This window comes from Diceros bicornis, chromosome 26 (assembly GCF_020826845.1).
Source record: "Diceros bicornis minor isolate mBicDic1 chromosome 26, mDicBic1.mat.cur, whole genome shotgun sequence".
Taxonomy (NCBI): domain Eukaryota; kingdom Metazoa; phylum Chordata; class Mammalia; order Perissodactyla; family Rhinocerotidae; genus Diceros; species Diceros bicornis.
This window is the reverse complement of record NC_080765.1, coordinates 8,922,718-8,947,464: the sequence shown is the minus strand read 5'-3', so window position 1 is coordinate 8,947,464 and position 24,747 is coordinate 8,922,718. Positions and strand designations below refer to the sequence as shown.

The 24,747-nt window shown below is 43.7% G+C and overlaps 1 protein-coding gene across 1 annotated transcript in view; it reads left to right on the top strand.

Annotated features, from left to right (window-relative positions):
• Nucleotides 1-23,236, top strand: part of DAGLB (diacylglycerol lipase beta) — a 36,576-nt gene extending 13,340 nt beyond the window's left edge. The window contains exons 4-15 of the mRNA XM_058569319.1: nucleotides 416-674; nucleotides 2,189-2,311; nucleotides 3,011-3,138; nucleotides 4,443-4,569; nucleotides 6,488-6,571; nucleotides 8,597-8,674; nucleotides 12,441-12,521; nucleotides 12,614-12,741; nucleotides 20,343-20,411; nucleotides 20,495-20,567; nucleotides 21,938-22,188; nucleotides 22,316-23,236. Coding sequence (XP_058425302.1) covers nucleotides 416-674; nucleotides 2,189-2,311; nucleotides 3,011-3,138; nucleotides 4,443-4,569; nucleotides 6,488-6,571; nucleotides 8,597-8,674; nucleotides 12,441-12,521; nucleotides 12,614-12,741; nucleotides 20,343-20,411; nucleotides 20,495-20,567; nucleotides 21,938-22,188; nucleotides 22,316-22,514 — 1,600 coding nt within the window. The 3' untranslated portion in view covers nucleotides 22,515-23,236. The remainder of the gene's footprint in view (nucleotides 1-415; nucleotides 675-2,188; nucleotides 2,312-3,010; nucleotides 3,139-4,442; nucleotides 4,570-6,487; nucleotides 6,572-8,596; nucleotides 8,675-12,440; nucleotides 12,522-12,613; nucleotides 12,742-20,342; nucleotides 20,412-20,494; nucleotides 20,568-21,937; nucleotides 22,189-22,315) is intronic.
• Nucleotides 23,237-24,747: the final 1,511 nt, after the last annotated feature.

Genomic DNA, 24,747 nt, shown 5'->3' with positions numbered 1-24,747 from the left:
TCTCAGAGTCTCCCACGGTACGGCAAAATTCTTTTGGTTTTACCGAGAAGAAGCCTGAGGCACTGAGGAGTAGCAAGGGCCTGGGTCATGGACAGGGGGGTGTGGAGAACAAGTTCTGGCTGCTTCTTTGCCCAGGCTGCAATTCTGCCTACTAGACAGCTCCTTTTCTCTTTTGTGGTCTTTACTTTTAGGGCTCTGATCTTTCAGGGGCCTGGGTTAGCCGTGGGCTCATAAGGAACTTTCTAGAAGACACAAGTGCTCATGTCAGCCACGTTCTGGGAGATCCCCATCTCCCTCAGTAACTAGAGCCACAGTTGTACAGATGCAAAAACTGAACCCACAGGAGGGAGCCTTTGGCTCCTGCATCTGGACGTAGGACCCACAGTCATCAGCCCTTTTCCTCTCTGTTTTGCAGTTGGATTATCATCGCCTCCACTGCGGTTACCATTATCGTTGTCTTTGACCCACTGGGGGGGAAAATAGCTCCGTATTCCTCAGCTGGTCCCAATCGCCTGGATAGTCATGAGTCGAGCCAGTTACTTAATGGCCTCAAGACAGCGGCTGCAAGTGTGTGGGAAGCCAGAATCAAGTTCTTGTGCTGTTGTATTGGGAAAGACGACCGTACTCGAGTTGCTTTTTCGAGTACGGCAGAGCTTTTCTCAACCTACTTTTCAGTAAGCTAAAGGGGTCTGGTTTGGTCTCTTTCTTCTGTTTAAGTAAATCTTATGTTAAGATGAGTACTCTGTATTTTGAGCCACTCCTCCTGTTCACATAAAATAACTTTTAAGAATTTGTAATCTGTGTGTGTGGTAGAATTGGGAGTGAATACCCTGCCTGGAGTGAGTACTCAAGTACTCTAGGGAGCGTTAACCAAGGGCTCTGCATTTTCAGACCCTGCCTTTCTAGTTGGTGCATCCTGGTGTTGACCCCTGTTCATTACACTGTTAAGATTTTGAATTCGTTTTTAAGAAACTAAATAATGGAACCTATACATTTTGGGAATAATTCACCGGTTGTCTTTTCATATCCAGCTGGTACTCAGCAGATACCAGGTACAGTCAGTGTCATGCATCCAAGGTAGTATCAGACCTTGGTTTCTTACTACTTTATAGATAGAAATGGCAGATTATTCTACTTTTGAAGAAATGTTTGAATAGATTATTGCAATCCAGAAAGTCATCATCATTCTAGAGTAATTTCTTCAGTGATTTGGAAATAATTTTTTTTTCCACATCCAATGTGTGTCTTTTCATATAATGTTCTCTGATAAACTGCTTATATTCAGTATTGAGACCAAGTAAGGGAGAGGAGTTCTCTTGACATCTCCTGCCTGCCTGCTGGTCTGTCTCTCACCCCTCTGTGGTGTCTGAGTCTGCACTGGCCAGGGCTGGCCCTGTAGCCTAACATCAGGCTGTAGCAGCAGCCTCCATGTAGGGATTAGAGAAGTGTGTCCCCCTAGATAATTTTAAAGAAGTGCTTCAACTTAGTCTTCAGATAGTTGGAAGAAGGAAGAAGAGAATCTGGCTATTCTTGGAGGATGTCTTAACCTGCATCCTAGGCAGAACTGATGGCCCAGTGGCCAAGTGGCCAGTACCTGGTCCTTTCTTAGGGACCAGAAGTGCCTGGAGGTGGTTGAGGATTCCTGCCTGTTTCATATCCCTCCTGAAAGAGAAGGGTAAGTCTGCTCAAGAGACTCACTGTGTTGCTTTCCTCGTTTGAGGTTCTTTTTGAGGCTTGCTGTAGTCTGTGGGTCTAAATTCAGTCTCATAAATCTCTACCATGGACTCTTTCAGCAGAACCTTCACGGCATCTTGAGTGGTGAGAGTATAAACTTGGGCTAAAATCAGCCATTACTACAAAGATAGTGAATTTATCCATTTACTCCCCCTCTTGACAAAAGATGTGAAGTAGATTAAAGATAGCTAAGTCACTTGAAGTGAAATTTGAAAATAGAGATCAGCAAAATTTTTATGTTCTCCATTGGATTTGTCTGAGGGCAGGGTAGTAAAAAAACATTAAACTCACATATAGGAAAAGTCCTGAAAGAAAAATACTTTTTAAAATACTTTTTTTACATGTAACTGTATCTGTGTGTCTGTGCATGTGAACTATATAAACCTAGATTTTAAGGAACTCCTGGGCAATTCCTGCTGAGTTTCATGACAAGCTGTTGTGGTCTCCCATCCAGGACACAGATCTGGTGCCCAGTGACATCGCGGCGGGCCTCACTCTTCTCCATCAGCAGCAGGACAATATCAGGAATAACCAGGAGCCTGATGAAGTGATCAGCCATCCCCCAGAGCCCTCCCAGGTAAGCCCATGTTTCTGTTGGGTTGTACAGTTTTGACATTTACACTTATTTGTAAATATTCAAAAAAAAAAGAGAAAACTAGCCAGCAGCAGTTGCAGGAGCAGTTGGCTTAGAATCTGATTTTGACTATCTATTATATGTTTAAAGCAGCCTCTTTTAGGAAATAGGCTGTTGGAGTCTACACATCAAAAATTCCTTCGAGGGTAGGACTTGATTCTCCCTTGACGTGTTTGCTCTCTTCTTTGGGCCTGGGGAGCAGAAACAGTTCCACTTGGCTTGATGATAGTTTTCCTGCCACAGATTTTTATGCTTTTGAAAGGGAAAATTGCACATAGGTGTATGTGTTTGCACCTTATTCCAGCACCTAGTTCTTAGCAGCTCGTTTGTTGCAGTGGCGTGGAAGTCTGCTAGTCTTCACGTGCATCTAGCAGGAAGTCACCAGCTCATTTCACCAGGAGTCAGAGCAGTCATTAGGGATTTTTTTTGCCGTTAACTCCCACTGTTGGAGTTAGTTGCTGCATTCGTATAAAATGAGGGGTATTTAAGGACCAGTTTTCCCTATGGAAGTCCCCTGAGAGGTCTATTCAGTGAAGAAGGAAAGGGAAGAATCAGGAATGTGAATTCAAGTTTAAGATCTTAGTGTGTTCATCCTCTCCATAGGGTTCCCCTAAACAAAAAGGTTTTTTTCTTCTCTTACAGGAAGCTGATTTGGATGCAGAGTTAGAAAATTGCCATCATTATATGCAGTTTGCAGCAGCTGCTTATGGCTGGCCTCTCTACATTTATAGAAACCAATTTACAGGGCTGTGCAAGATTGGTGGTGACTGGTAGGTTGGCACCGTCTGAGGCCTCCCTCTTCCTTCTGGATGTCGCTTGCTATGATTCCCCATACTTTATTTTCTAAAAATAATCATATTTCCATTTTAAAAAAACTTTCTATTATGAAATATTTCAAAAACTGCAAGTGCAGTACTGATAACTCCCATACATCCTTTATCTAGAGTCCCCAGTTACAACTCATGTTTGTCCCGTGTGCTGTGTCCCTCCTCTGTATTTACGTATTTTTCCCCTGCACCACTGGAGATTTAGATGCAGGCATCCTGCCTCTTTATCTCTAATTACTTCAGTCTGTATTTCTGAAGAACAAGGACATTCTTTACATAACTACAGTACAGTTATAAAATTCGGGAAACTTATCCTTAATCTTTAGCTAATTTACACCTTGTATTCACATTTTTCCAGTTATTCCAATAATATCCTTCAGAGCAATTTTCCCTGCAATCCAGGATTACACATTGCGTTTAGTTGTCATGTCTCCTTAGTCTCCTTCAATTTGGAACAGTTCCTCAGTCATTTTTTGTCTTTCATGATACTGACATTTTGAAAAGAACAGTCCAGCTATTTTGTAGAATGGACCTCAGTTTACATTTGTCTGATGGTTTTTTCATGATTAGATTCAAATTATACCTTTCTGGCAGGAATGCTCCATGAGGAATGTTGTGTCTTTCTTAGTATATCATATCAGGAGACACGTGATGCCAGTTTGTCCCATTACTGGTGATGTTAGGGTCTCTCCCATCGTTGTTGATTTATTTTTTGAATGTAAAGCATTAACATGATTCCAGAAGTCAAAACTCTGGTAAGAAGTATACACAGTGGGCCGGCCCCGTGGCTCAGCGTTTAAGTGCACGCGCTCCGCTACTGGTGGCCCGGGTTTGGATCCTGGGCGCGCACCGACGCACCGTTTCTCCGGCCATGCTGAGGCTGCGTCCCACATACAGCAACTAGAAGGATGTGCAACTATGACATACAACTATCTACTGAGGCTTTGGGGGGGAAAAAAAAAGGAGGATTGGCAATAGATGTTAGCTCAGAGCCAGTCTTCCTCAGCAAAAAGAGGAGGATTAGCATGGATGTTAGCTCAGGACTGATCTTCCTCACAAAAAAAAAAAAAGTAGTATACACAGAAATTTATTTTATCTTTTAAAGGCCATTATACGTTAGCCAGGCTAAGTCCTGAAAGTCGTAAACTCTGGTCCTCACGTTTGCTGGGAAAATGGGACAGTGGGGGTTAATATGCCTTGGTCAGTGGCTCAGGTTGGCACAGTAACGCCTTTGCTCCCTGTTTTAGTTGCAGAAATAGGACAACAGAATATGACTTGGTTGGAGGTGATCAGCTCAGCTGTCATTTTGGCTCCATCCTGCAAACGACAGGGCTCCAGTACAGGGATTTCATTCACATAAGCTTTCATGACCAGGTAAAGTATGACAGTGGTTCCTCACTTCCTTGGGGTCCTGGAGTCTTTTGAGATTCTGATGCAAATTATACATTATTCCCCCAGTAAAATGTGTGTAGACACACACACTCACTCACCCCCAAAGTTTGCTTACTATTTCGGGGGGTTCACAAACCCCCTTGGAGCCCACACAAGTTTAACATAAGATGGAGCAAAAATCTTCATCAGTGATACTATACTGTGTTTTACGTGAGTCCATCTTTTGTTGAAGAATAATGAGTTGCCTTTGGTAGTAATCCCCCACAGGTGTGTGAAGTTAATTCATCCTTGTTTCTGGATCTGAGCTGGATCCATAATAGGGTGGTGCAGTGAGTCTCACACTTTGGAGGGTGTGGGAGTCACTGGGGAGGCTGGTGAAATACAGAAGCCAGCTCTGGCGTCTATGACCCGTCCTTGGTGTTGCTTCGTAGCTCTCCAGGTGATTCTCATGCACCAAAAGTTAAGAAACACTGGTGTAGTGCGGTGGTTCTCAAATTTGCCGCCTAATAGAATCTCCCGGGGAGCTTTTAAAACTCCCAAAGCCCAGGCCACATCCCAGATCGATTAAATCAGAGTCTCCGGCAGTGGGACTCCAGCTCAGGAGCTCTCCGGATGATTTCAACGTGCAGATGATTATGGGACCCACTAGTGTACTCCTCTCTAGCCCAGGGGCTCCCAAACGACTGCATTTTAGAATCACCTGGGGAGGTAAAAAAAACAAATCCAATGCCCAGGTCACACGCCATCCCAGTTAAATCAGAATGTCTAGGGTGAGACAGACGTGAGTATTGTTTTAATATCGTCAGTGAGTCTCGTGTACAGCAAAGAGCAGGAGCCCCTGAGCCTCTGCCCTTTCACTGAGTGGTAATGACAGAAAGAACTGATGTATTTTAAAGAAGATAGTTTTTCACAGAGGGTTTGTGACTATTCTGTGAGCTCTTTCAAGGAGGCCCCCCACAATATCATCGTGTGAAAGTTCCTCTCCTGTGGAAACCAGGGAAATGAAGTCGGCAGTCTTCTTTCCTGCTTGTTGCAAATACATAACGTTCACCATTCACAAATGGCCATCATCTTAGTATTGCTACCACTGATCGATTGCCTTCCAAGAGCCAGGTATTTTCTCAGTCTGCACACCAGCCGGAAGAGTCAGGGGCCATTATATCCTTTTTAAAGATGAGGAAACAGAGAGTAAGAGAACTTAGGACATATGCTTGAGATCAGAGTTCTTAACCCAGGTCTGCCTAACGCCAAACCCTCTCAGTGTTCTGTCAGGACTCTGGTCCAAAGGCAGGAGCCTGGAATTACAGCTGTAGCTGTGACTGTTCTAAATGATAGTGGATGCATCCAGGGCCCAAGGCACCTTCCCCCTGCTTGCACTTATACAGAGGAGGGGCTCTGCTCTTGCCCTTGAGATGGCCTCCCCGCCCCTGAGGGTAGCAGGGTGGTGGGAACCTGAAGAGAGTCTCTGGTGAACAGCACCTGTTGGTCTTGCCCAGAGGGATGACTTTTATTGATCACCACAGGACTGGAGTCATCCATTGCCTCTGGTGGTGCTGGGACTAAAATGAAGGAGATGGTTAGACTGTGTCCACCTACAACAGTGTAGTAGATGTTCTTGTGGGGGGTCAAAGAGGCTAGAAAGGAAAACAGAGGTGCTTTTTCATATGAATGAATGCGTGTTTTATGAAAGCCTTTCATTTACAGAGTATCAGAGTAGTTGTATGTCTAGTGAGGATGAGCAGAGAGGTAAGTCTATGCTCTCTCTCCCATCACGCAAGTCAGGTTTCTCAGTGTGGTCATAAGGTGCTGTATTGTTAGAGACACTGTGCTGGCCTAACTCTGTGTCAGTAGAGGCGTGTTCTTTTTATTTCGGCCTGATGCTTATTTCTGTCTCCCTCAGGTATATGAGCTTCCCTTTTTAGTGGCTCTGGATCACAGGAAAGAATCTGTTGTGGTAGCTGTGAGAGGAACCATGTCTCTCCAGGTGAGGAGCCTGACACGTCTGACCTGGGAATGGGGGTGGGGACCACGGGTGCTGTTAATCAACAAGCTGCAGATGCCAGGAGATCCTGCTTTGCGGGAACTGAGGAAGAAGCATTCGTTAGTTACAGCATTTGACACAGAGGAAAACGGTGGAGGTGGAGAATGAGGAAGTGAATCTAGGGTTGTGAAATACTCCCTTTGAAAAAATGGATGAAGTTGTTTCCTTTAACTGACAAATGTCAGAAATATAGCTGCCAGCAGGGTTGGCTCCCCAGCTCAAGGAGCTCCTAAAGGGGTTGCCTGCTTGACTGCCCTGATGTGTCTGGCCAGACCCCCAATCAGGGTGACTCTCCCCTCAAATCTTCTGTTCCAAAGCCAGAAAAGGATAGTAAGTGAAGTAGTGCTGTCAAAAGTCACACCGCTGTTGTCAGCTCCACCGTGAGTTCCTGCCAGTCAGCTTCCCTGCTCGGCTCTCTCTCTGCTGGTCCCCTCCTCCAGATGCTGTGAGAGCTGCTGTTTATCCATCTGATCCTTCTCTTGTCCTGCTCGTTCCTGTCTTCTTGGGCTCCTGGAGATACTGGACAACTTTCTTCTCTCCATTTCTGTCTCTGTCATGATTTTTGGTCTCTTCTTGGCCGTTCCTCAGTCTCATTTCCTGGTTCTTACTTCTCTGCTGACCCAGAAAATGTAATGAGACTCCAAAGTTCAAGCCCTTGATCCTCTTCTACTCTTTCTGACCAGTTCTGTGGGGCAGGGCTCGCACTCCTGGCTGTTGGCTGGGACCCCACACCTGCGTCTTCAAGGGGCACCTTGCTCGGCCCAGAGGCACCAAAGAAAGCAGACGCCTCGCCTCCTCCCAGACCTGCTCTTCTGCCTGGGCCCCCATTTCTAGTAATTATGCAGCATCCCCCGGTTGCCCACTAAAGAAACACTGGAGTTATCTTCAGTTTCTCTCCTCGCGTACTGCCCATTCTGTTGTGTGTGGAGTCCAGCCCTGGCCGCAGTCTCTCTCGCCATCTCCTCCATTCCCAGTGCCGTGACCCTAGTTCTGGCCTAGTCCTCTCTTTCCGGGGCCAGTGAAATAGTTTTCTCCCTACGTCCCTGTTTCTAGTCTCTCATCTTCCCAATCTGTCCTTTATAGTGTCCACGAAATACTCTTTCTAGAACATGGGTCAGATATTACCACTCCTTCTCAGAAGCTGGTATTCCAGTGGCTTCCCACTGCTTTTAATACAAAGTTCATATTTCTTGTCACAGCTCTATTGGTGCTTTAGGATCTGCCCCCAGCCTACCTTTCCAGTTCCCACCCTGCACACCAGTGGTTCCTAACCCTGGCAGCTTTGTGAAGAGTGTATGCGTGGAGCCCCTCCCCACAGTGGGTTGGCCTCACTGGGTCCTGGGGACACACCAGCCTCTCAGGCTCTACCCGAGGCCTCTCAGTGCGTCCAGAGCTGAGCACGTGTGTGCCTGGCCCGCCACCTGCTTCCCACACTCATAGATGCCTCTGCCTTGGGTCCTGCTGCTCCCTTGGGTAAGGATGCCCGCCTCTCCCCTCTGCTTCCCAAAAGTGAGCTTTTCCTTCGGGCTCTGGCTTAGGCATCACCTCCTCTAGGAAGCCTGCCCTGCCCTGCAGTGCTCACCCCTGTGCCTCGTTGATAGATCTCTTACCTTTCCTTAGGTTTAGCAAGCTGATGACTGTGAGCCCTGCTACAGGGCTCTGTGCTTTGTGGGTACTTCGAAGATGTGTACAGTGAGGGAAGGCAGAGGGTATGTCTTAGACATGTCCCGTGTTCTCCTCTCCAGGTTCACCCCTGGCCCAGAGCTGGTCATGCCAAGGGTTCCCCAGGAGCTACCTGCCCGCCTGGGTTTCTCTCCCGAGTTCAGGCATCACAGGTTCACGTCTCAGTAGTCTGACCCGGGAGACGGTGATATCCCTGCTGTCCCTCAGAGGGACCCACCCCCCCGCCTCAGACAGTGCACAGCTCATCCCAACTGACAGGCTCTTCTTCCAATGCACTTTCCATAGGACATCCTTACGGACCTGTCAGCGGAGAGTGAGACCCTCAACTTAGAGTGTGAAGCGCAAGACTGTTTGGCACACAAGGTAGAAGCCCTGGGGTTTGCGGTCTGGAATGTTGCGTAAAGGAGAAACTCAAAGGGGCCAGAATTTTCCCAACTCTGAATCTCTCCTATTAATGCTAACTGTGTAACAAATAGCTGCATATGCCAAGCAAGTGCTGTGCAGAGTAAGTGCCTTTCATTCTTACAGTGCAGATTCCTCTGACAGCCCTATGAGGTGGTTTTTGGTTTTGTCTTTTAAGAGAAAGAAGCAGGTTCAGAGCAATAGTGACTTGCCAGAAGCCACACAGTTATCGGAATAAGTGTCAGAATCGGCATTTGAACCCCAGTTGAACTCTTTTCTTCCCTTGTAATTAAAGTAATACATTCTCATGGTGAAGAAAAGCATTAGTACAGCACAGAGCAAACTAAACCTGTTTGGCAGACTAAACTTAGTACAGTACTAAGACCATCCTAATGCAGTGCCGACTCAGCCTCCCGCCCAGGACCCCTCCTGAGAGGCAACACTGTCAACACTTCCTGGCATGTCATTCCTCAAGTTTTCTCTGTAGATGTCACAATACCCAAGTTCTTGTTTCAGTGTTACTGTGCTGTGGGTGTGGTACGTAAGTTCCTCCTGAAGGACTAGAACACGGCCTGCCTAGAGCAGAGTTTTTTAAGTTTTAAATGTATCTAACATAATATTTATTATTTTAACCATTTATAAGTGTACAATTCAGTGGCATTAAATACATTCAGAATGCTGTGTACCCATCACCTCTATCTATACCCAAAACCTTTTCACTGTCCCAAACATAAACTCTGTACCGTTAAATACTAACTACCCACCCCCAGCACCTGGTAACCACCATTCTACTCTCTCTATGAATTTGCTTATTCTAGGTACCTCATATAAACAGAATCATACAGTATTTGTCTTTTTATGACTGGCTTATTTCACTTAGCATAATGTTTTCAGTATCCATCCATGTTGTGGCATGTGTCAGAATTTCCTTCCTTTTTAAGGCTGAATAATATTCCATTGTGTATATGTGCCACCTTTGGTTTATCCATTCATCCATTGATGAACATCTGAGTTGTGGCCACATTTTGGCTATTGTGAAGAATGTCGCTGTGAACATGAGTGTGCAGATATCTGTTCTATGCTTTCATTTCTTTTGGGTATATACCCAGAAGTGGGATGCTGGGTCTTATGGTATTTCTATGTTTAACTTTTTGAGGAACCACCAGACTGTTTTCCAACACAGCTGCACCATTTTACATTCCCACCAGCGATGTAGGAGGGTTCCCATTTCTCCACATCCTTGTCAACACTTCTTTTCTTTTATTATAGCCATCCTAGTGGATGTGAAGTGGTACCGCACTGTGGTTTTGATTTGCATTTCCCTGATGACTGATGAGGTTGCAGACCAGTGTTCTAACGTTTGAAGGAAAGTCTAGAATGATTCCCTCCAGAGGTTACAGCAGCTACTGGGTAGAAGGATGTCAGGGGTGGAGGGCAATGTGCTTGTGCTATTTTTATACACTTCATTTGTTTTTTTTAACCAAAACATGTATCACTTTTGTAGTAACCATTTTTTAAATAAAATGCTTAATTTTTATAAAAATACATGTTACAGCAAGAGTTTAACTGCTGGTGCTTGAACCGTCGTGTCCTGCGTGGACAGTTTTCAGTAGGGAGGCAGAGGAGAGGCTTTTGTCTGCCACTGGTTGGAAGCTTGACAGTCCTAGGAATATGAACTTGTTCCTTTCAACCTTTAACTGTTTTTTTATGCCTCAATTCACAAGAGTCCAGTTTAACTATTTTGGGTGCGTGTGGAGAAAAACAAAAATTTTATGCCTTATTATAGAGACACATCAACCAGCCAACCACAGAATACCTACAGAGTCCGGTGAGCTGGGTTGTGGTTCTGCTCTTAGAGGAATGTGTCCACCGTGTAAAGGCTTTCGGTGACCACAAGCTGCTACCCTTTAGGCCTGGCTCTGTTTATCAGCTGAGGCCTCCTCCAGCGCTGTTTCATTCAGTAACACTCTTACCTCCGGCCGGGAAGACAGCTCCTTGAGGCAAAAGGGCATAAACTGTTCTCTGCTCTTAGCTTTGGTTCTACCAAGTTTTGGCTCTGACACTGTGCACAGTAATTTGGAGTCCAAAGCCATGCAGCTGAAAGCGGTCTTAGCATTTCGTCTGTAGCGCATGAGCCAGGGAGACTTACAATCAGCAGCAGTTGTGGTCCATGTTCTGTTCGGCTCTGACTTCCCAGCACCGGACACCGGGTAGGTGGCTGATGTTGAAGGAAGTTGAGTGAATTGCATAGTTGTAGAGGGGTAAAGGGAAATTTGATGGTTTGTCAGGAAGTGCTGTCAGATTGTACCCTGAATGTTAAACCCATCAAACCTTCTTTTGGTTTTTCTTATATGAGGCCAGGTTCAGCATTCTGCTTGCAGAATTATAGAATCAGGAATTTGCAGTAGCTTTAGAGATGATCAGAACAGTCTGCCATCTTGAATGTCTCCTACTTCATCCTGTCAGAGGACAAGCCACACGAGGACAGGGCCAGACTGTCTTGTCTTGTCACGTAGGAAGCACTCTGAAAATATTTTTGATCAACAGGCTTTTCTCTCCTCTATTAGAACTGCTTAATTTTCAGGAAGTCTGTTTCATAGGACAGCTATATTTGTTAAGAAATTTTACATTTTATTTATTTTTTGAATTTAAAACCTGACCTCCCTAGAACTCACTTCTGATGGTCTTGGTTTTGCTTTTGCAGGAACAGTAGATGCTTAGTCAGGGTCACTGACTCAGAACTTTATGTTTTAACATCACTTGAAAAAATCAGTCATGTAAGGGGCTGGCCCCGTGGCTTAGTGGTTAAGTGCACGTGCTCTGCTACTGGCGGCCCAGGTTCAGATCCCGGGTGCTCACCGACGCACCGCTTGTCCAGCCATGCTGAGGCCATGTCCCACATACAGCAACTAGAAGGATGTGCAACTATGACATACAACTATGCACTGGGGCTTTGGCGGGGGGCGGGGGGAAGGAGGAGGATTGGCAATAGATATTAGCTCAGGGCCGGTCTTCCTCAGCAAAAAGAGGATGATTAGCATGGATGTTAGGGCTGATCTTCCTCACAAAGAAAAAAAAAAGATCAGTCATTTAAAATCTAAGTCTGTGGGTCAGCCCTGGTGGCCTAGTGGTTAAGGTCAGGGCACTCCGCTTCGGCGGTCTGGGTTCGGTTCCCCAGTGCAGACCTGCACTGCTCTGTTAGCAGCCATGTTGTGCTGGTGGCCCACATACTAAAAAATAGAGGAAGATTGGCATAGATGTTAGCTCAGGGCGAATCTTCCAACCGTGTGGACTGGGCTGAGAAGTAAATGTTGGTACATCCGTCCATACAGCAGAATACTGTGTAGCTGCAGAGAAAGCTGCAGAAGTGTATCTGTTGACATGGAACATCTGGGGCCGGCCCGGTGGCATAGTGGTTAAGTTCGCACACTCTGCTTTGGCAGCTGGGGGTTCACAGGTTTGGATCCCAGACGTGGAATGTCTGTTCTTGATGTCACCCCCCATTCGTGAGAATATTTATTGAGCGTGCTTCATGCTGCAGCATGGCACCAGATGCCAGGAACACAACAGGGAGCAATAGACGTGGCTGCTGATCCCGAGATGCTTATTACTATTTGAGGAGACAGAGAGTCACAAATAGGTGTACACAGTATAATCCTGTCATCTGTCATGATGGATCCTGCCTTGTCTCACAATCACTAGCCGCCTCCTTTGTCTGCATCTTTAGGGGATTTCTCAAGCTGCCAGATACCTTTACCGACGACTCATCAACGATGGGATTTTGAGCCAAGCGTTCAGCATTGCTCCTGTGAGATTTTTTAAATTTTTCTTTTCTTTCATTTTCTTTGTCATTAGCTGTTTGGTTTTTTAACCTTGACTCATTCTGCTTTTGTCCTCTAGGAGTACCAGCTTGTCATCGTGGGGCACAGCCTGGGGGCAGGCGCTGCAGCCCTGCTGGCCATCATGCTCAGACCCGCCCACCCACAGGTCAGGTGTTACGCCTTCTCCCCGCCCCGAGGGCTGCTGAGGTACTTCTTATTTCCATGCCTATAACAAGGTGCTACTTGCAAGTCATATGGTCAAGGCTAGTCTTTTACTTGTAGTTTAATTATAATTTCTCAGCCTCAGGAGAAGTTTGTTTCAATGCATTGTTTAGTTGAAGAAAGACTGAATAGCTTTTCATAGGTCTGTCTGACCATAGCTTTGATTTCCTAAATAATAGTGCTAAGATTCATTTTTTATAAGTTTGAAAAGTACATTTTTCTTTTCTGACTCAACATACTTAATCCTGGACTGTTCTATATAACCTTTTGCCCTGATTGTAAAAGAAATTTTTACTAAGATAAAAAAGAAGTAAAATAAATAAAAAGGAGAAAAAAATAAATCTGTAGCCATCTTAGAAATTTTGGAAAATATAAAAATGTAGAGATCAAAGGTCCTCTACACAGAAATCACCATTGTAACTACTTAGGCTTATTTTCTTCCACCTGTTTGTGTGTGTGGATATGTGTTTTACAAATTGAAGTAATAACCTATTTACATTATATCCTTAAATATTCTTTGAGAACGTGTTTTTTAAATAGCTGCTTAGTATCCTATCATCTGGTTACACCATTTTTACTTATTCCACTACTGATAGATATTTACATTCTTTCCATTTTTTCATTATTATAAGTAATTCTATCAGTATCTTTATACATAAATATTTGTGTACTTTAAAAATTTTTAAAGCTGTTTTTATATTAAAATATATATTTACACATATATAAAAAGACATGAGTGACTTTTTTAAATAACTGTATTTTTTTATTGTAAAACAAAGACAAAGCATACATTTTTGAGAATAAGCAAACGTCCATAAAACTTGGATGTATTTTGCTGTGTGAAAAAAGCCCATCACAAAAGACCTATTATATGATTCCATTTATATGACATTCTAGAAAAGACAAAACTGTAATGACAACAGATCAGCGGTTGCCTGGGGTTGGGGATGGGGTTGATTGCAAAGGGACACAGAGAGTTTTGGGGGTAATGGAAATGCTCTATATCTTCATTGTACTAGGTGGTAGTTAAACACTTAGATACATTTGTCAAAACTCATCGAATTGCACACTTAAAATGGGTGATTTTACTATATATAAATTATACTTCAATAAAGCTAATTTAAATACACACACACCTCTGCACCCACCCCCCATGTTGAGAAATAGAGCACTGTCGGTGCGTTAGAAATTCCCTGCACATCCTCTCCTGTGCTGCTTACAGATAAGCACTATGCTGATCTTTGTGAAAATTCTTCCCTTGCTTTAAAAAGAATAATTTTACCACCTGTATACATGGCTCTACATAATACAGTTTGGATTTGCATGATTTTGAATTTTATGTAAATGGAATTGTACTTTTTCCTGTGACTTTTGTTCCACATTATGTTTGATGCCTGTAAGATGTTACTCTGTCAGTTCTCATTATATTTCATCATATATCATTTATCTGTCAGAAATTATTTATCTGTTTGACTGGCGATGGACATTGGGTTGTTTCCAGTGTGGGGCTGTTACAAACGATGCTGTAATGAACTTTCTCTGAGACGTAGGTCTAGATGGGAATTACTAGATTGTGGAGTTTGCACACACTCAGCCTTCACTTTTTATGCCAGTGTTTTTGTTTTACAAAGTGGCTGTGCCAGTTTACGTTCTCAGCAGTGTGTGCGAGTTCACATTGCTCCACGTTCTCACCAGCACTTCATATTGTCAGATTTTTAAAATTTTGCCAATCCGGTGGCTGTGTAGTGATGCTTCATTGTGGTTTAATTTGGATTTTGATGATTACTAATGAAATTGAGTCTCTTTTCATATATTTATTGGCTACTGAGTTTCCACTTTTGTGAAAATCCTTTTGCCCCTTTTTGTATTGGGTTGTGCTTTTTCTCATTGATTCGCTTGTGTATTCCATCCGTCAGTTCTTTGTTGGTTGCAAGTATGTGTTGTAAATATGCTCACCACTCCTTGATGTGTCTGTCTTTTTACTTTCTTTGAGTGATGTCTTCAGTTCATCAGTTCTTAATTTTAACATTGACTAATTTGACATTCTTTTCATTTATGATTTTTGGGTTTTTGTTTCTTTTTTAAGAAATGTTTCTCTGTCCTAAGGATGTGGAGCTAGTCTCCTATATTGTCTTCTAACAGCCTTTTAGTCTGGCCTTTCACCTTTATTTAGGTCTTTAATCTTTGTTTAGTTGGCTTTTTTGTGTATAGTATGAGGTAAGGATCCAGTTTCATTTATCTCCCTCACACAAATAATGCATTGTCTTAGCATTATTTATGGAAAAGTCCATCCGTCCCCTACTACTTATATGCAGTACCACTTCTGTCATTTATGAAGTGTCCATCACGAGTCCATCTCTGCATTCTCGCCTTGCTTGCGTTGGTCTCATTGTCTGTCTCTGCTCTAGTACCACACTGGGTTAATTACCTTAGTTTGAAACTAAATGTTGGCATCACACAGGGCAAATCCCCATGCCTTTTGCTTTTTCAAGAGCTTCTTGGCTATTCTTAGCCCTTTGCACCTCCATGTAAATTTTAGAATCAGTTTTGCATGTTCCATAAACAAAAGGTTTGTTGGAATTGTGATTTCAACGGCGTTTATTTTCTAATTCAATTGGGAGGGAACAGACATCTTGATATTACAGCCATGTATTGCTTAATGATGGGGTATATGTTCAGAGAAATGCATTGTTAAATGATTTTGTCGTTGTGCAGACATCATAGAATATACTTACACAAACTGAGAGGGTATAGCCTACTATACACCTAGGCTCCATTATAATCTTATGGGACCCCCGTTGTATATGCAGTCCGTCATTGACCGAAACATTGTTATACAGCTCGTGACTGTATTGAGCTTCCAAGTCTCTGAACATAAAATCATTCTCCAAAATTCAGGTATTCTTTAATGTCTTCCAAGTTTTATAATTTTCTCCATAAAGTCTTATACATCTTTTGTTAGATTTATTCTTGGGCATTTTTTAGTCTTTCTCTGTTGGTGACATATATAAATTCCATATAATTTTGTATTTTGATTTTGTATCCAACAACCTTGTTAAATTTTCTCATTAATTATAATTAATTTGCAGATGCTTTTGGTTTTTTTAATGTATTTAATAATTTCATCTGTAAATGACAGGTTTATCTTCTTTCTGTCTGTCTGTCTTTTGGTGCTGATAGGACCACCGTTAAAATGTTCTCTGTGTCCCTTTGCAATCAGTCCCCTCCTCCTACCCCCAGGCAAACACTGATCTGCTTTTTGTCACTATAGTTTTTTCTTTTCTGGAATGTCATATAAATGGAATCATATGTAGTCTTTTGTGCTGTGCTGCTTTTACTCAGCAAGATGCATCCAGGTTACATGAGTGTTTGCTTTTTTTGTTCTTAATGGTCTCCTTTTTTATGTATCTTGCTTGAAGTTTATTAGATTCTTTTTTGTGTGTGTGTGAGGAGATCAGCCCTGTGCTAACATCTGCCAATCCTCCTCTTTTTGCTGAGGAAGACTGGCCCTGGGCTAACATCCATGCCCATCTTCCTCCACTTTATATGGGACGCCGCCACAGCATGGCTTGCCAAGCAGTGCATCGGTGTGCGCCTGGGATCCGAACCGGCGAACCCCAGGCCACCGCAGTGGAGCGCATGCACCTAACCGCTTGCGCCACCAGGCCAGCTCCTAGATTCTTGAACGTTGTTGTATTTTCACATATTGCCTCTGCTCTATTCTCTCACCCTTCTTTTGGGGGGACTCCATTAGACATACGTTATACCTTCTCACTCTACTTGCTGTCTAACCTCTCACTCATTTTCTGAATCTTTGTTTCAGTGTGCTACATTCTGAATATTTTCTTCAGATCCTTTTTCTATTTCATTAATTCTGTCTTCATCTGCTTATAATAATCTGTTAAACCGTTTTATTATAGAACATTCATACAAAAATTAAAAAATGCAAACAAAAATAGAATAGTATAATGAACCCCCATTTAATCAGCTTCAATAATTTATTAACATATGACTAATCTCATTTCATATACCCCACCCTACTTCCCACAGATCCCCGGAGCTGGATTACTTTGAAGCAAATCTGAGACATATCATTTCATCCTTAAATACCCTAGTATATCTCTAAAAGATAAGACATTTAAAAAACATTATTGAGGGGCCGGCCCGGTGGCGCAAGCGGTTAAGTGCGCGCGCTCCGCTGCGGCGGCCCGGGGTTCGCTGGTTCGGATCCCGGGCGCGCACCGACGCACTGCTTGGTAAGCCATGCTGTGGCGGCGTCCCATATAAAGTGGAGGAAGATAGGCACAGATGTTAGCCCAGGGCCGTCTTCCTCAGCAAAAAAAGAGGAGGATTGGCGGATGTTAGCTCAGGGCTGATCTCCTCACAAAAAAAAAAAAAAAAAAAAAAAAAACATTATTGAGCCAGCCCTGATGGACTAGTGGTTAAAGTTGGGTGTGCTCTGCTTTGGCGGCCTGGGTTTAGTTCCCAGGTGTGGAACCACACCACTTGTCTGTCAGTAGCCATGCCCTGGCAGTGGCTTACACAGAAGAACTAGAAGGACCTACAACTAGAATATACAACTACATGCTGGGGCTTTGGGGAGGAAAGAAAAAAAAAAGGAAGATTGGCAACAGATGTTAGCTCAGGGTGAATCTTTCCCAGCAAAAAAAAATAAAAGTTGTAAAAACCTTTATTAACAATTCCTTAATTCCAGTATTGATCACATTCTCCCAATTATCTCATAAATGTTTTACAGTTGATTTGTTTGAATTAAGATCCAAACAAGGTTCTTCACATTGGTGAATTCGTCTTGTAATTCTTTTAATATTAGATTTTTCCCTCCCTTCTTTATTTCTGAAACCAGGTTATTCGTTCTGGAGAAGCCACATTTTGGATTTTCCTTATTGTATACTCCTGGTGTCATTTAACATGTTACTCTGTCCCTTTAGTTGGTTCTGTTTCCTAGAAAATGGTAATTATGTCTAGACATTTGACCAGATTCAGGGTGGATTTTTTGAGAATACGTCACAGTAATGGTGTGTAATTCCCATTGCATCACATCAGGAGGCACATGTCTGCTTATCTCTCTCTGTGATGTTAGCAGCTAATGGTCAATACATATGTATTTATTAGAGGTTGCAAAATGGTGATATTCTACTTCTGTCATTTCTTCTACATTTATTAACTGAAAATTATGAAGAACTTTTCTTCAAGTATTTGGTTTCCTCTGAGGTATAGTTCACACTGGAAAAGCAGAATAAATGCATAAATGCTTGAATCTTTCCCTTTATTTAGCAGTGTTCAGAATAATGATTTGGTATTCTAGCAGTCTCCAGAGACAGATGTGAATTATTTTAAACTATAATTATAAACTCATGAGCTTAAACATCTTTGTATTTCAGTCCATTGCAGTTACTCTTTTGATGTTTACACTGTCCGATCTTCGGCCAGTGGGAGTCCCTTCAACTAGGCTTCTCATCCTGACACAACCCCAATCATCAGATAGTTTCTTGCTTTCTGGTACTACAAATCTTCTCAAGTGTTTTGCCCTGTTCTGTAACTGGAATCAACCATTTCTCCAAGGAGTATTGGTTTCTTTGAGTGCGAATTGGTGGGCACTAGGAGTGCTCATTACCACAGAGTAGGTCACCATTTCTAGGCCTTTTCAGTGGAAGGAGGTAGGAAATGCTTTTGTTATTCCAAAGAGAAAATATACCCTTAATTCATTATTGATACTTCCAATTAAAGATGAGGGTTTTTACTTAAATTATTTGATTGTATACTTGGTTTTTACCAAAATTCTTTGTATCTTTTTCTCCTATGCTAAAAATTTTTGTTTCTGTCAACATTCACGTTATTTTTAATTTGCATTTCCCTCTCTGTGTGTGTGTATAAATGGATGTGTATAGATAGATATAGATAGATATAGATATAGATATGTATAGATAGATATAGGCTGAGGGATCGTAGTTTCAGAATGGTAGTACCAATGTTACCTGTAACAGTATGAGTACTGGAAGCACTTGGAGATTTCTTTGCAGTTTGTTTTGTTCTTAGTTTCTATTCCTACTAGAGATATACAGCCAAATTACTGTTGTTTTAAAGTCACTTGAAATAATTCTTCTGTTTGGTTAATACACTATTAGGTTCATTTGTTTCATTTGGCTTTTGATTTTAAGGATTGCTTTTGTTGGGGCCGGCCCCGTGGCTTAGCGGTTAAGTGCGTGTGCTCCGCTACTGGCGGCCCGGGTTCGGATCTTGGGCACGCACCGGCGCACCGCTTCTCCGGCCATGCTGAGGCCACGTCCCACATACAGCAACTAGAAGGATGTGCAACTATGACATAGAACTGTGCACTGGGGCTTTGGGGAAAAAAAAGGAGGAGGATTGGCAATAGGTGTTAGCTCAGAGCCAGTCTTCCTCAGCAAAAGAAAAAGGAGGAGGATTGGCATGGATGTTAGCTCAGGGCTGATCTTCCTCTCTCTCACACACACACACACACACACACAAGGATTGCTTTTGTTGTTATTTTGATTTAGTTGTGTTTCATATACAGGCATTTGTCACAAAACGATGTTTTGGTCAATGACAGACCACATAGATGATAGTGGTCCCATAAGATGAGTACCATATAGCCTAGGTGTGTAAGAGGCTATACCATGTAGGTTTGTGTAAGTGCACTCTATGATGTCTTCACAACAATGAAACAGCCTAAGGACGCATTTCTCAGAATGTATTCCCATCGTTAAGTGACACATGACTATATATAAAACAATAACATGGTTCCAAAGATAACTTGGCAAAGGACGGTACATTCAGAGAAATCTCCTTTCCATCCTTACTCCCTCAATAATGTCCTTTCTCTCCCCCCAGAGGTAGCCATTTTTAATAGTTTATGACTTATCTTTTCACTATTTTCACATATATTTGTATTCTTCCCCTCTGCTGAGATAAAGGCAGCAGACTCTACATGCTCCTCTGCATCTTGTTGTTGTGTTTACCTTGAACAGTGTGTCCTGTTCAAGTGTCACCCCGCAGCAGCACAGCTCACCCTCATCTCTTACAGCTGCAGAGGACTCATTACTCTGTGGATGTGCCACGCAGTTCTCTATAGATGGACATTTGGGTTGTTTCCAACCTCTGCTATTACAACAGAGTAATAGCAGAGGTTGGAAACCTCTGCTGGAAACCTCACTGGAGTAACAGCTCCAGTGAATAGTCTTTTGCATCTGTATTTTTACATTTTTGCCAGTACGCCTTTGTTAGATTCCTCCAAGTGCAGTTGCTGGGTCAAAGGATAAATGCATATGTTCCGTCTGCCATCTTGATCTGGTTTGAAATTTTAGCTGTGGATCGTCTCTGTTGGTCTGTGTTGTGGCTTTAATAAAATCTGGCCAGTGAGCTGCTCTAATTGAAGTCCCTCTGTTTTATTTCTCTTCCCCTTTAGAGGATAGAGAACAGAGTTTAATTCTATGAAAACTGATCTCGCACTGACCTGGCAAAGTTACTTATTTCTCTCTTTGAAGCCCTCTGTGGGCAATATAATCAGAAAACTTGATTAATTTTTTCTTTTTTTGAAATTTCAGCAAATCCCTTTATGAATACTCTAAGAACTTCATTGTGTCACTTGTCCTGGGCGATGATGTGATTCCCAGGTGAGTTGCTAGATGCTTTGTCTGGGGCTGGGGTAGCTGAAAAGACCAAGTCCTGAGCCTCAGTCTGATCTTTTGCTGTACAGGTTAAGTGTGACCAACTTGGAAGATTTGAAGAAGAGGATCCTACGCGTGATTGCTCACTGTAATAAGCCCAAGGTAACTTGGGGAGCCCTGTAAGAGGATCTGTAGGAGTTTGGGTCTCCTCACGAGCTTGTATGTGGCGTTGAGAGGATGTTTCTAAATTCAGAGCCTTTCAGCCCGGAGCATTTGACGCTGGTGCTGGAAGCTTTTTCCACCCTGTGTACAGACTTTCTTCTGGTGTTCTGTAGATGATGCCCAAGAAAGCAAATGGCTAAATCAAGTCCATGAAATGCCACAGTTAGAAAATACTGTGATAGAACCATCCCTGGTCTAGTTCAGTGATTTGCTCTCTGTCATACTTCTCAGCCCTGTCTTGTGACCAACAGTATTCTGATGCCTTTGGTCCCAAAGCTTAAAAGATAAGGCTGCCAAATACAGAGTTTGGAAGGTGTACTGGTATATCTAAACCGTGGAGTATTATGCAGTCTTTAAAAATGGTGACAAATTTATATTTACCAATAGAAAAAGGTATCCATGAGGTATTGAAAAGTTAAAAAAGGCAGACTTCAAAATGATTCTCAGAGGTACGATCTGAGGCAGGGGGAGGTGACAAGGAGTTTTGACCAAACAAAAATACACTGAAATCTGGTTTTATTTAGATGGGATTAGAGATGATTTTCACTTTTTAACCTCTTTGTTTTCTGACATTTGTTTTTGTTGCTAATCAGAGAACAAGTTTTTTTAATTTAATTTAATTTTTTAATTTTTTTTGTGAGGAAGATCAGCCCTGAGCTAACATCCATGCTAATCCTCTTTTTGCTAAGGAAGACCGGCCCTGAGCTGATATCTATTGCCAATCCTCCTCCTTTTTTTTCCCCCCAAAGCCCCAGTAGATAGTTGTATGTGATAGTGGCACATCCTTCTAGTTGCTGTATGTGGGACATGGCCTCAGCATGGCCAGAGAAGCGGTGCGTTGGTGCGCGCCTGGGATCTGAACCCGGGCCGCCAGTAGCGGAGCGCGCGCACTTAACTGCTAAGCCACAGGGCCGGCCCCAAGTTTTTTTAATTTTAAATAAACTTTCTCCTTATCAACTACCCCTCCTCAAAATTTTTAAAAATTAATATCTAATGTCTTTAAGGGAAGAATAAAACTGGTTTGCAAATTTGCTTGAAAAGAATTAAGGGTAATTTTTCCTCAAAATCAGCACGATTTGGTTTTTAAATATTGCTGCAAGTGTGATGGCTTCACTGCCCAAGAGGCACCTGAGTTTGGGCCGACTGATCTCCACACTCCTAAGATCCATGACTTAAAAACAAAACTGCTAGGCCTTTGTCTGAGCTCTGAGGGTCGCTGCCACCTAGCACTAGCTCACGGGTCCAAGGTCTCTGGTGGCAGTGAAAGCCTCAAGTCACAAGCACGCTGCCTTCTTGGGTCTCGCCCTTAGTACAAGATCTTGCTGCACGGATGCTGGTATGAGCTGTTTGGAGGGGATCCTGACAACTTTCCAACAGAGCTGGATGGGGGTGACCAGGGAGACCTGACACAGCCTCTTCTTGGGGAGCAGAGTCTGCTGACACACTGGTCCCCAGCGTACAGCTTCTCCAGCGACTCCCCCCTGGAGTCCCCCACCAAGTACCCCCCTCTGTACCCTCCCGGCAGGATCATCCACCTGGAAGAAGAGGGCCCTTCAGGGAGGTGAGTGTGGGCAGCGTGGGCCGGGGCCTGACGTGGCTCATTCCACTCACCATCAGTGGAAGAAAACGTGTGTGTGGAGGTTCAACTCCAAGTGATGCTTTGCTACTTCATCTTTTTTCTTTTTCAGATTTTGCTGCTGTTCTACTGCTCATTATAGAGCAAAGTGGTCACATGAATCAGAATTCAGCAAAATACTTATCGGCCCAAAGATGCTAACAGACCACATGCCAGACATCCTGATGAGAGCCTTGGACAGTGTGGTGTCCGACAGGGCCACCTGCATTTCCTGTCCGGCCGGAGGAAGCTCTCATGTGGACATGGTGTAACCAGGGCTCCTGGAGACTGCTCCAGGACAATGGACTCGTGCTGCTCTTAAACTGTTTGATTCCCATGATGCCAATACCTTGGATGTCCATCGCTAGGAATCTGATGGGTATGGAATTTGATGGTCTTCCAAATGAGAGTAATTTGAGAAATAATTTTGATCATAGTATTAGCAGAATCAGGAGTCAGGAGAGAGCACTGAGGTGATGGGACTCTAGAGACTGAGAATGAATATGTAAGGAAGCTTCAGGAAGGCCCTTTCCTGTTGGCCTGCTGATTCCTTGGCCATCTGAGAACTGCCCCAGGAAAGGGTCCTAATGGATCTGTAGACTCCCACCCCTCAGGCCACCTTTTCACTCTCAGGGTCTTAACACTGTTTAGCTGAGTCTGAACTTGGCACACAGGGGTGCAGTTTATTTTGCAAACTAGATTTTCCTGGCTACACAAACTCAGGACTCAGCTGGGAGGGTGCAGCCTGGGGTTTTCTCCTGGGTGGCACTAAGGGTCAGCCCTGAGCTCCGACTGGGAATCAAGATGAACCCGGGTCGGGGATGAGGAGAGACCTCTCCTCCTGCCCTCCCCGAGCAGCGGCAGTGCAGTTCCTTGTTTACACTGCTTCATCAACACCCAGTCGATTACTGAATTGTCATGTAATACTCTGGCTCCCGGAAGTCAACCAGGGGATTCAGAGGGAGTTAAAAAAATAAAGCACTTAAACATGTCATTAGTGTCTGTACAGTGCTATATTCTTCTGACTGGATGTTTTCAAGAAGATCTGTTTTACAGCAATCATGTTTTAAACCCTTTTTTCTGTCCAAACAACAAAAATGAAGCCCTCAGTTTTCTTGGAGCTCTGGCTAAAGACTGAAGACTGCACAGGCATCTGATTTCACCCCACCCCCAGCCCACTGAAGCCCCATAAAATGACAGGGGATTTCCTTAAAAAGCGTAAACCCACAAGGATGGGGGAAAAGAAGTGACAGGAACAGTGAGATGGCTAGAGGTAAATGGAATCCTAAGTGAAGTGGAGAAGGAAAGACAAGAACCAACCTGGTTTTCAACCCAGATTTCCCATGTATCTGACACGGGCATGAAGCAGACAGCTGGGGACTAGCTCAAATGAGGTGGTTTCCTGGGAAGCTGGAAGAAATCTGGCCCTTCATTTGCTGCAGGTGGCCGGGGCACTGGACACCAGCACTGTCGAGGGCACAGAAATGCCATTCCTCAGCTCCTTGAAGGAGAAGATTCTCCAGGGCAGTCTACTTCCAGAGACACCTCCCTCAGGGCCTCTCAGCTGTCACAGCCACACCACCTTAGCTCTGAAACGTGCAAGGGACCATTTAAAAACTTTGCTTGAAATGCCCTGGGGGCCGGCCCGGTGGCGCAAGCGGTTAAGTGCGTGCGCTCTGCTGCGGTGGCCCAGGGTTCCCCGGTTCGGATCCCAGGCGCGCACCGATGCACTGCTTGGCAAGGGATGCTGTGGTGGCGTCCCATATAAAGTGGAGGAAGATGGGCATGGATGTTAGCCCAGGGCCAGTCTTCCTCAGCAAAAAGAGGAGGATTGACATCAGATGTTAGCTTAGGGCTGATCTCCCAAAAAAAAAAATGCCCTGGTAATATCCAGTTGCTACAAGTTTTGTTTCTAAACACAAGTCCTATACTTGCCTAGTGGCAGCAAGGTAAGAGATCTCAGACATACTTGGAACAGCACTGCCCTGGTATAACCCACCTGTGTGCTCAGTTTCCAGTCTTCTTTTTTGGCTCTCAACCTTGAAGCTCAAGCCAAGGACTGCCAGACGTCTGAAGAGCAAGGCACCAGAAGAGACAGATGTGGGCAGAGCTTCAAACCACCCCAGCCACAGCTCGGGGACAGAGAGTGCTGCAACCACCAAACTGGTCCACCAGGCTGAGAAACGGTATATAGGGAATGAAAAAGAACATCTGGAAATTAAAGCATGAAAGATGAGATCAGAAGCGACTAGGCAGTGGATACCTGAGTAATGGGAGACGTGAGTTTCCAAGTAGAAAGGGCCCACTAAGCGTGGGGCACAAAGGATAAAGATAAACCCAGAACAAGGAAGACAAAGGGAAGAGCCCACAAGACTTTAAACGCAGCCCCATGTAATGGGAACGGCCTTCAGAAACCTGAAGGGAAGCTATTTCCAACCTGGAATTTTAGACCTAGCCAAAAAGTATCAAGGTAGAATAAAGTTATTTTCAAAGACACAAGGGTCA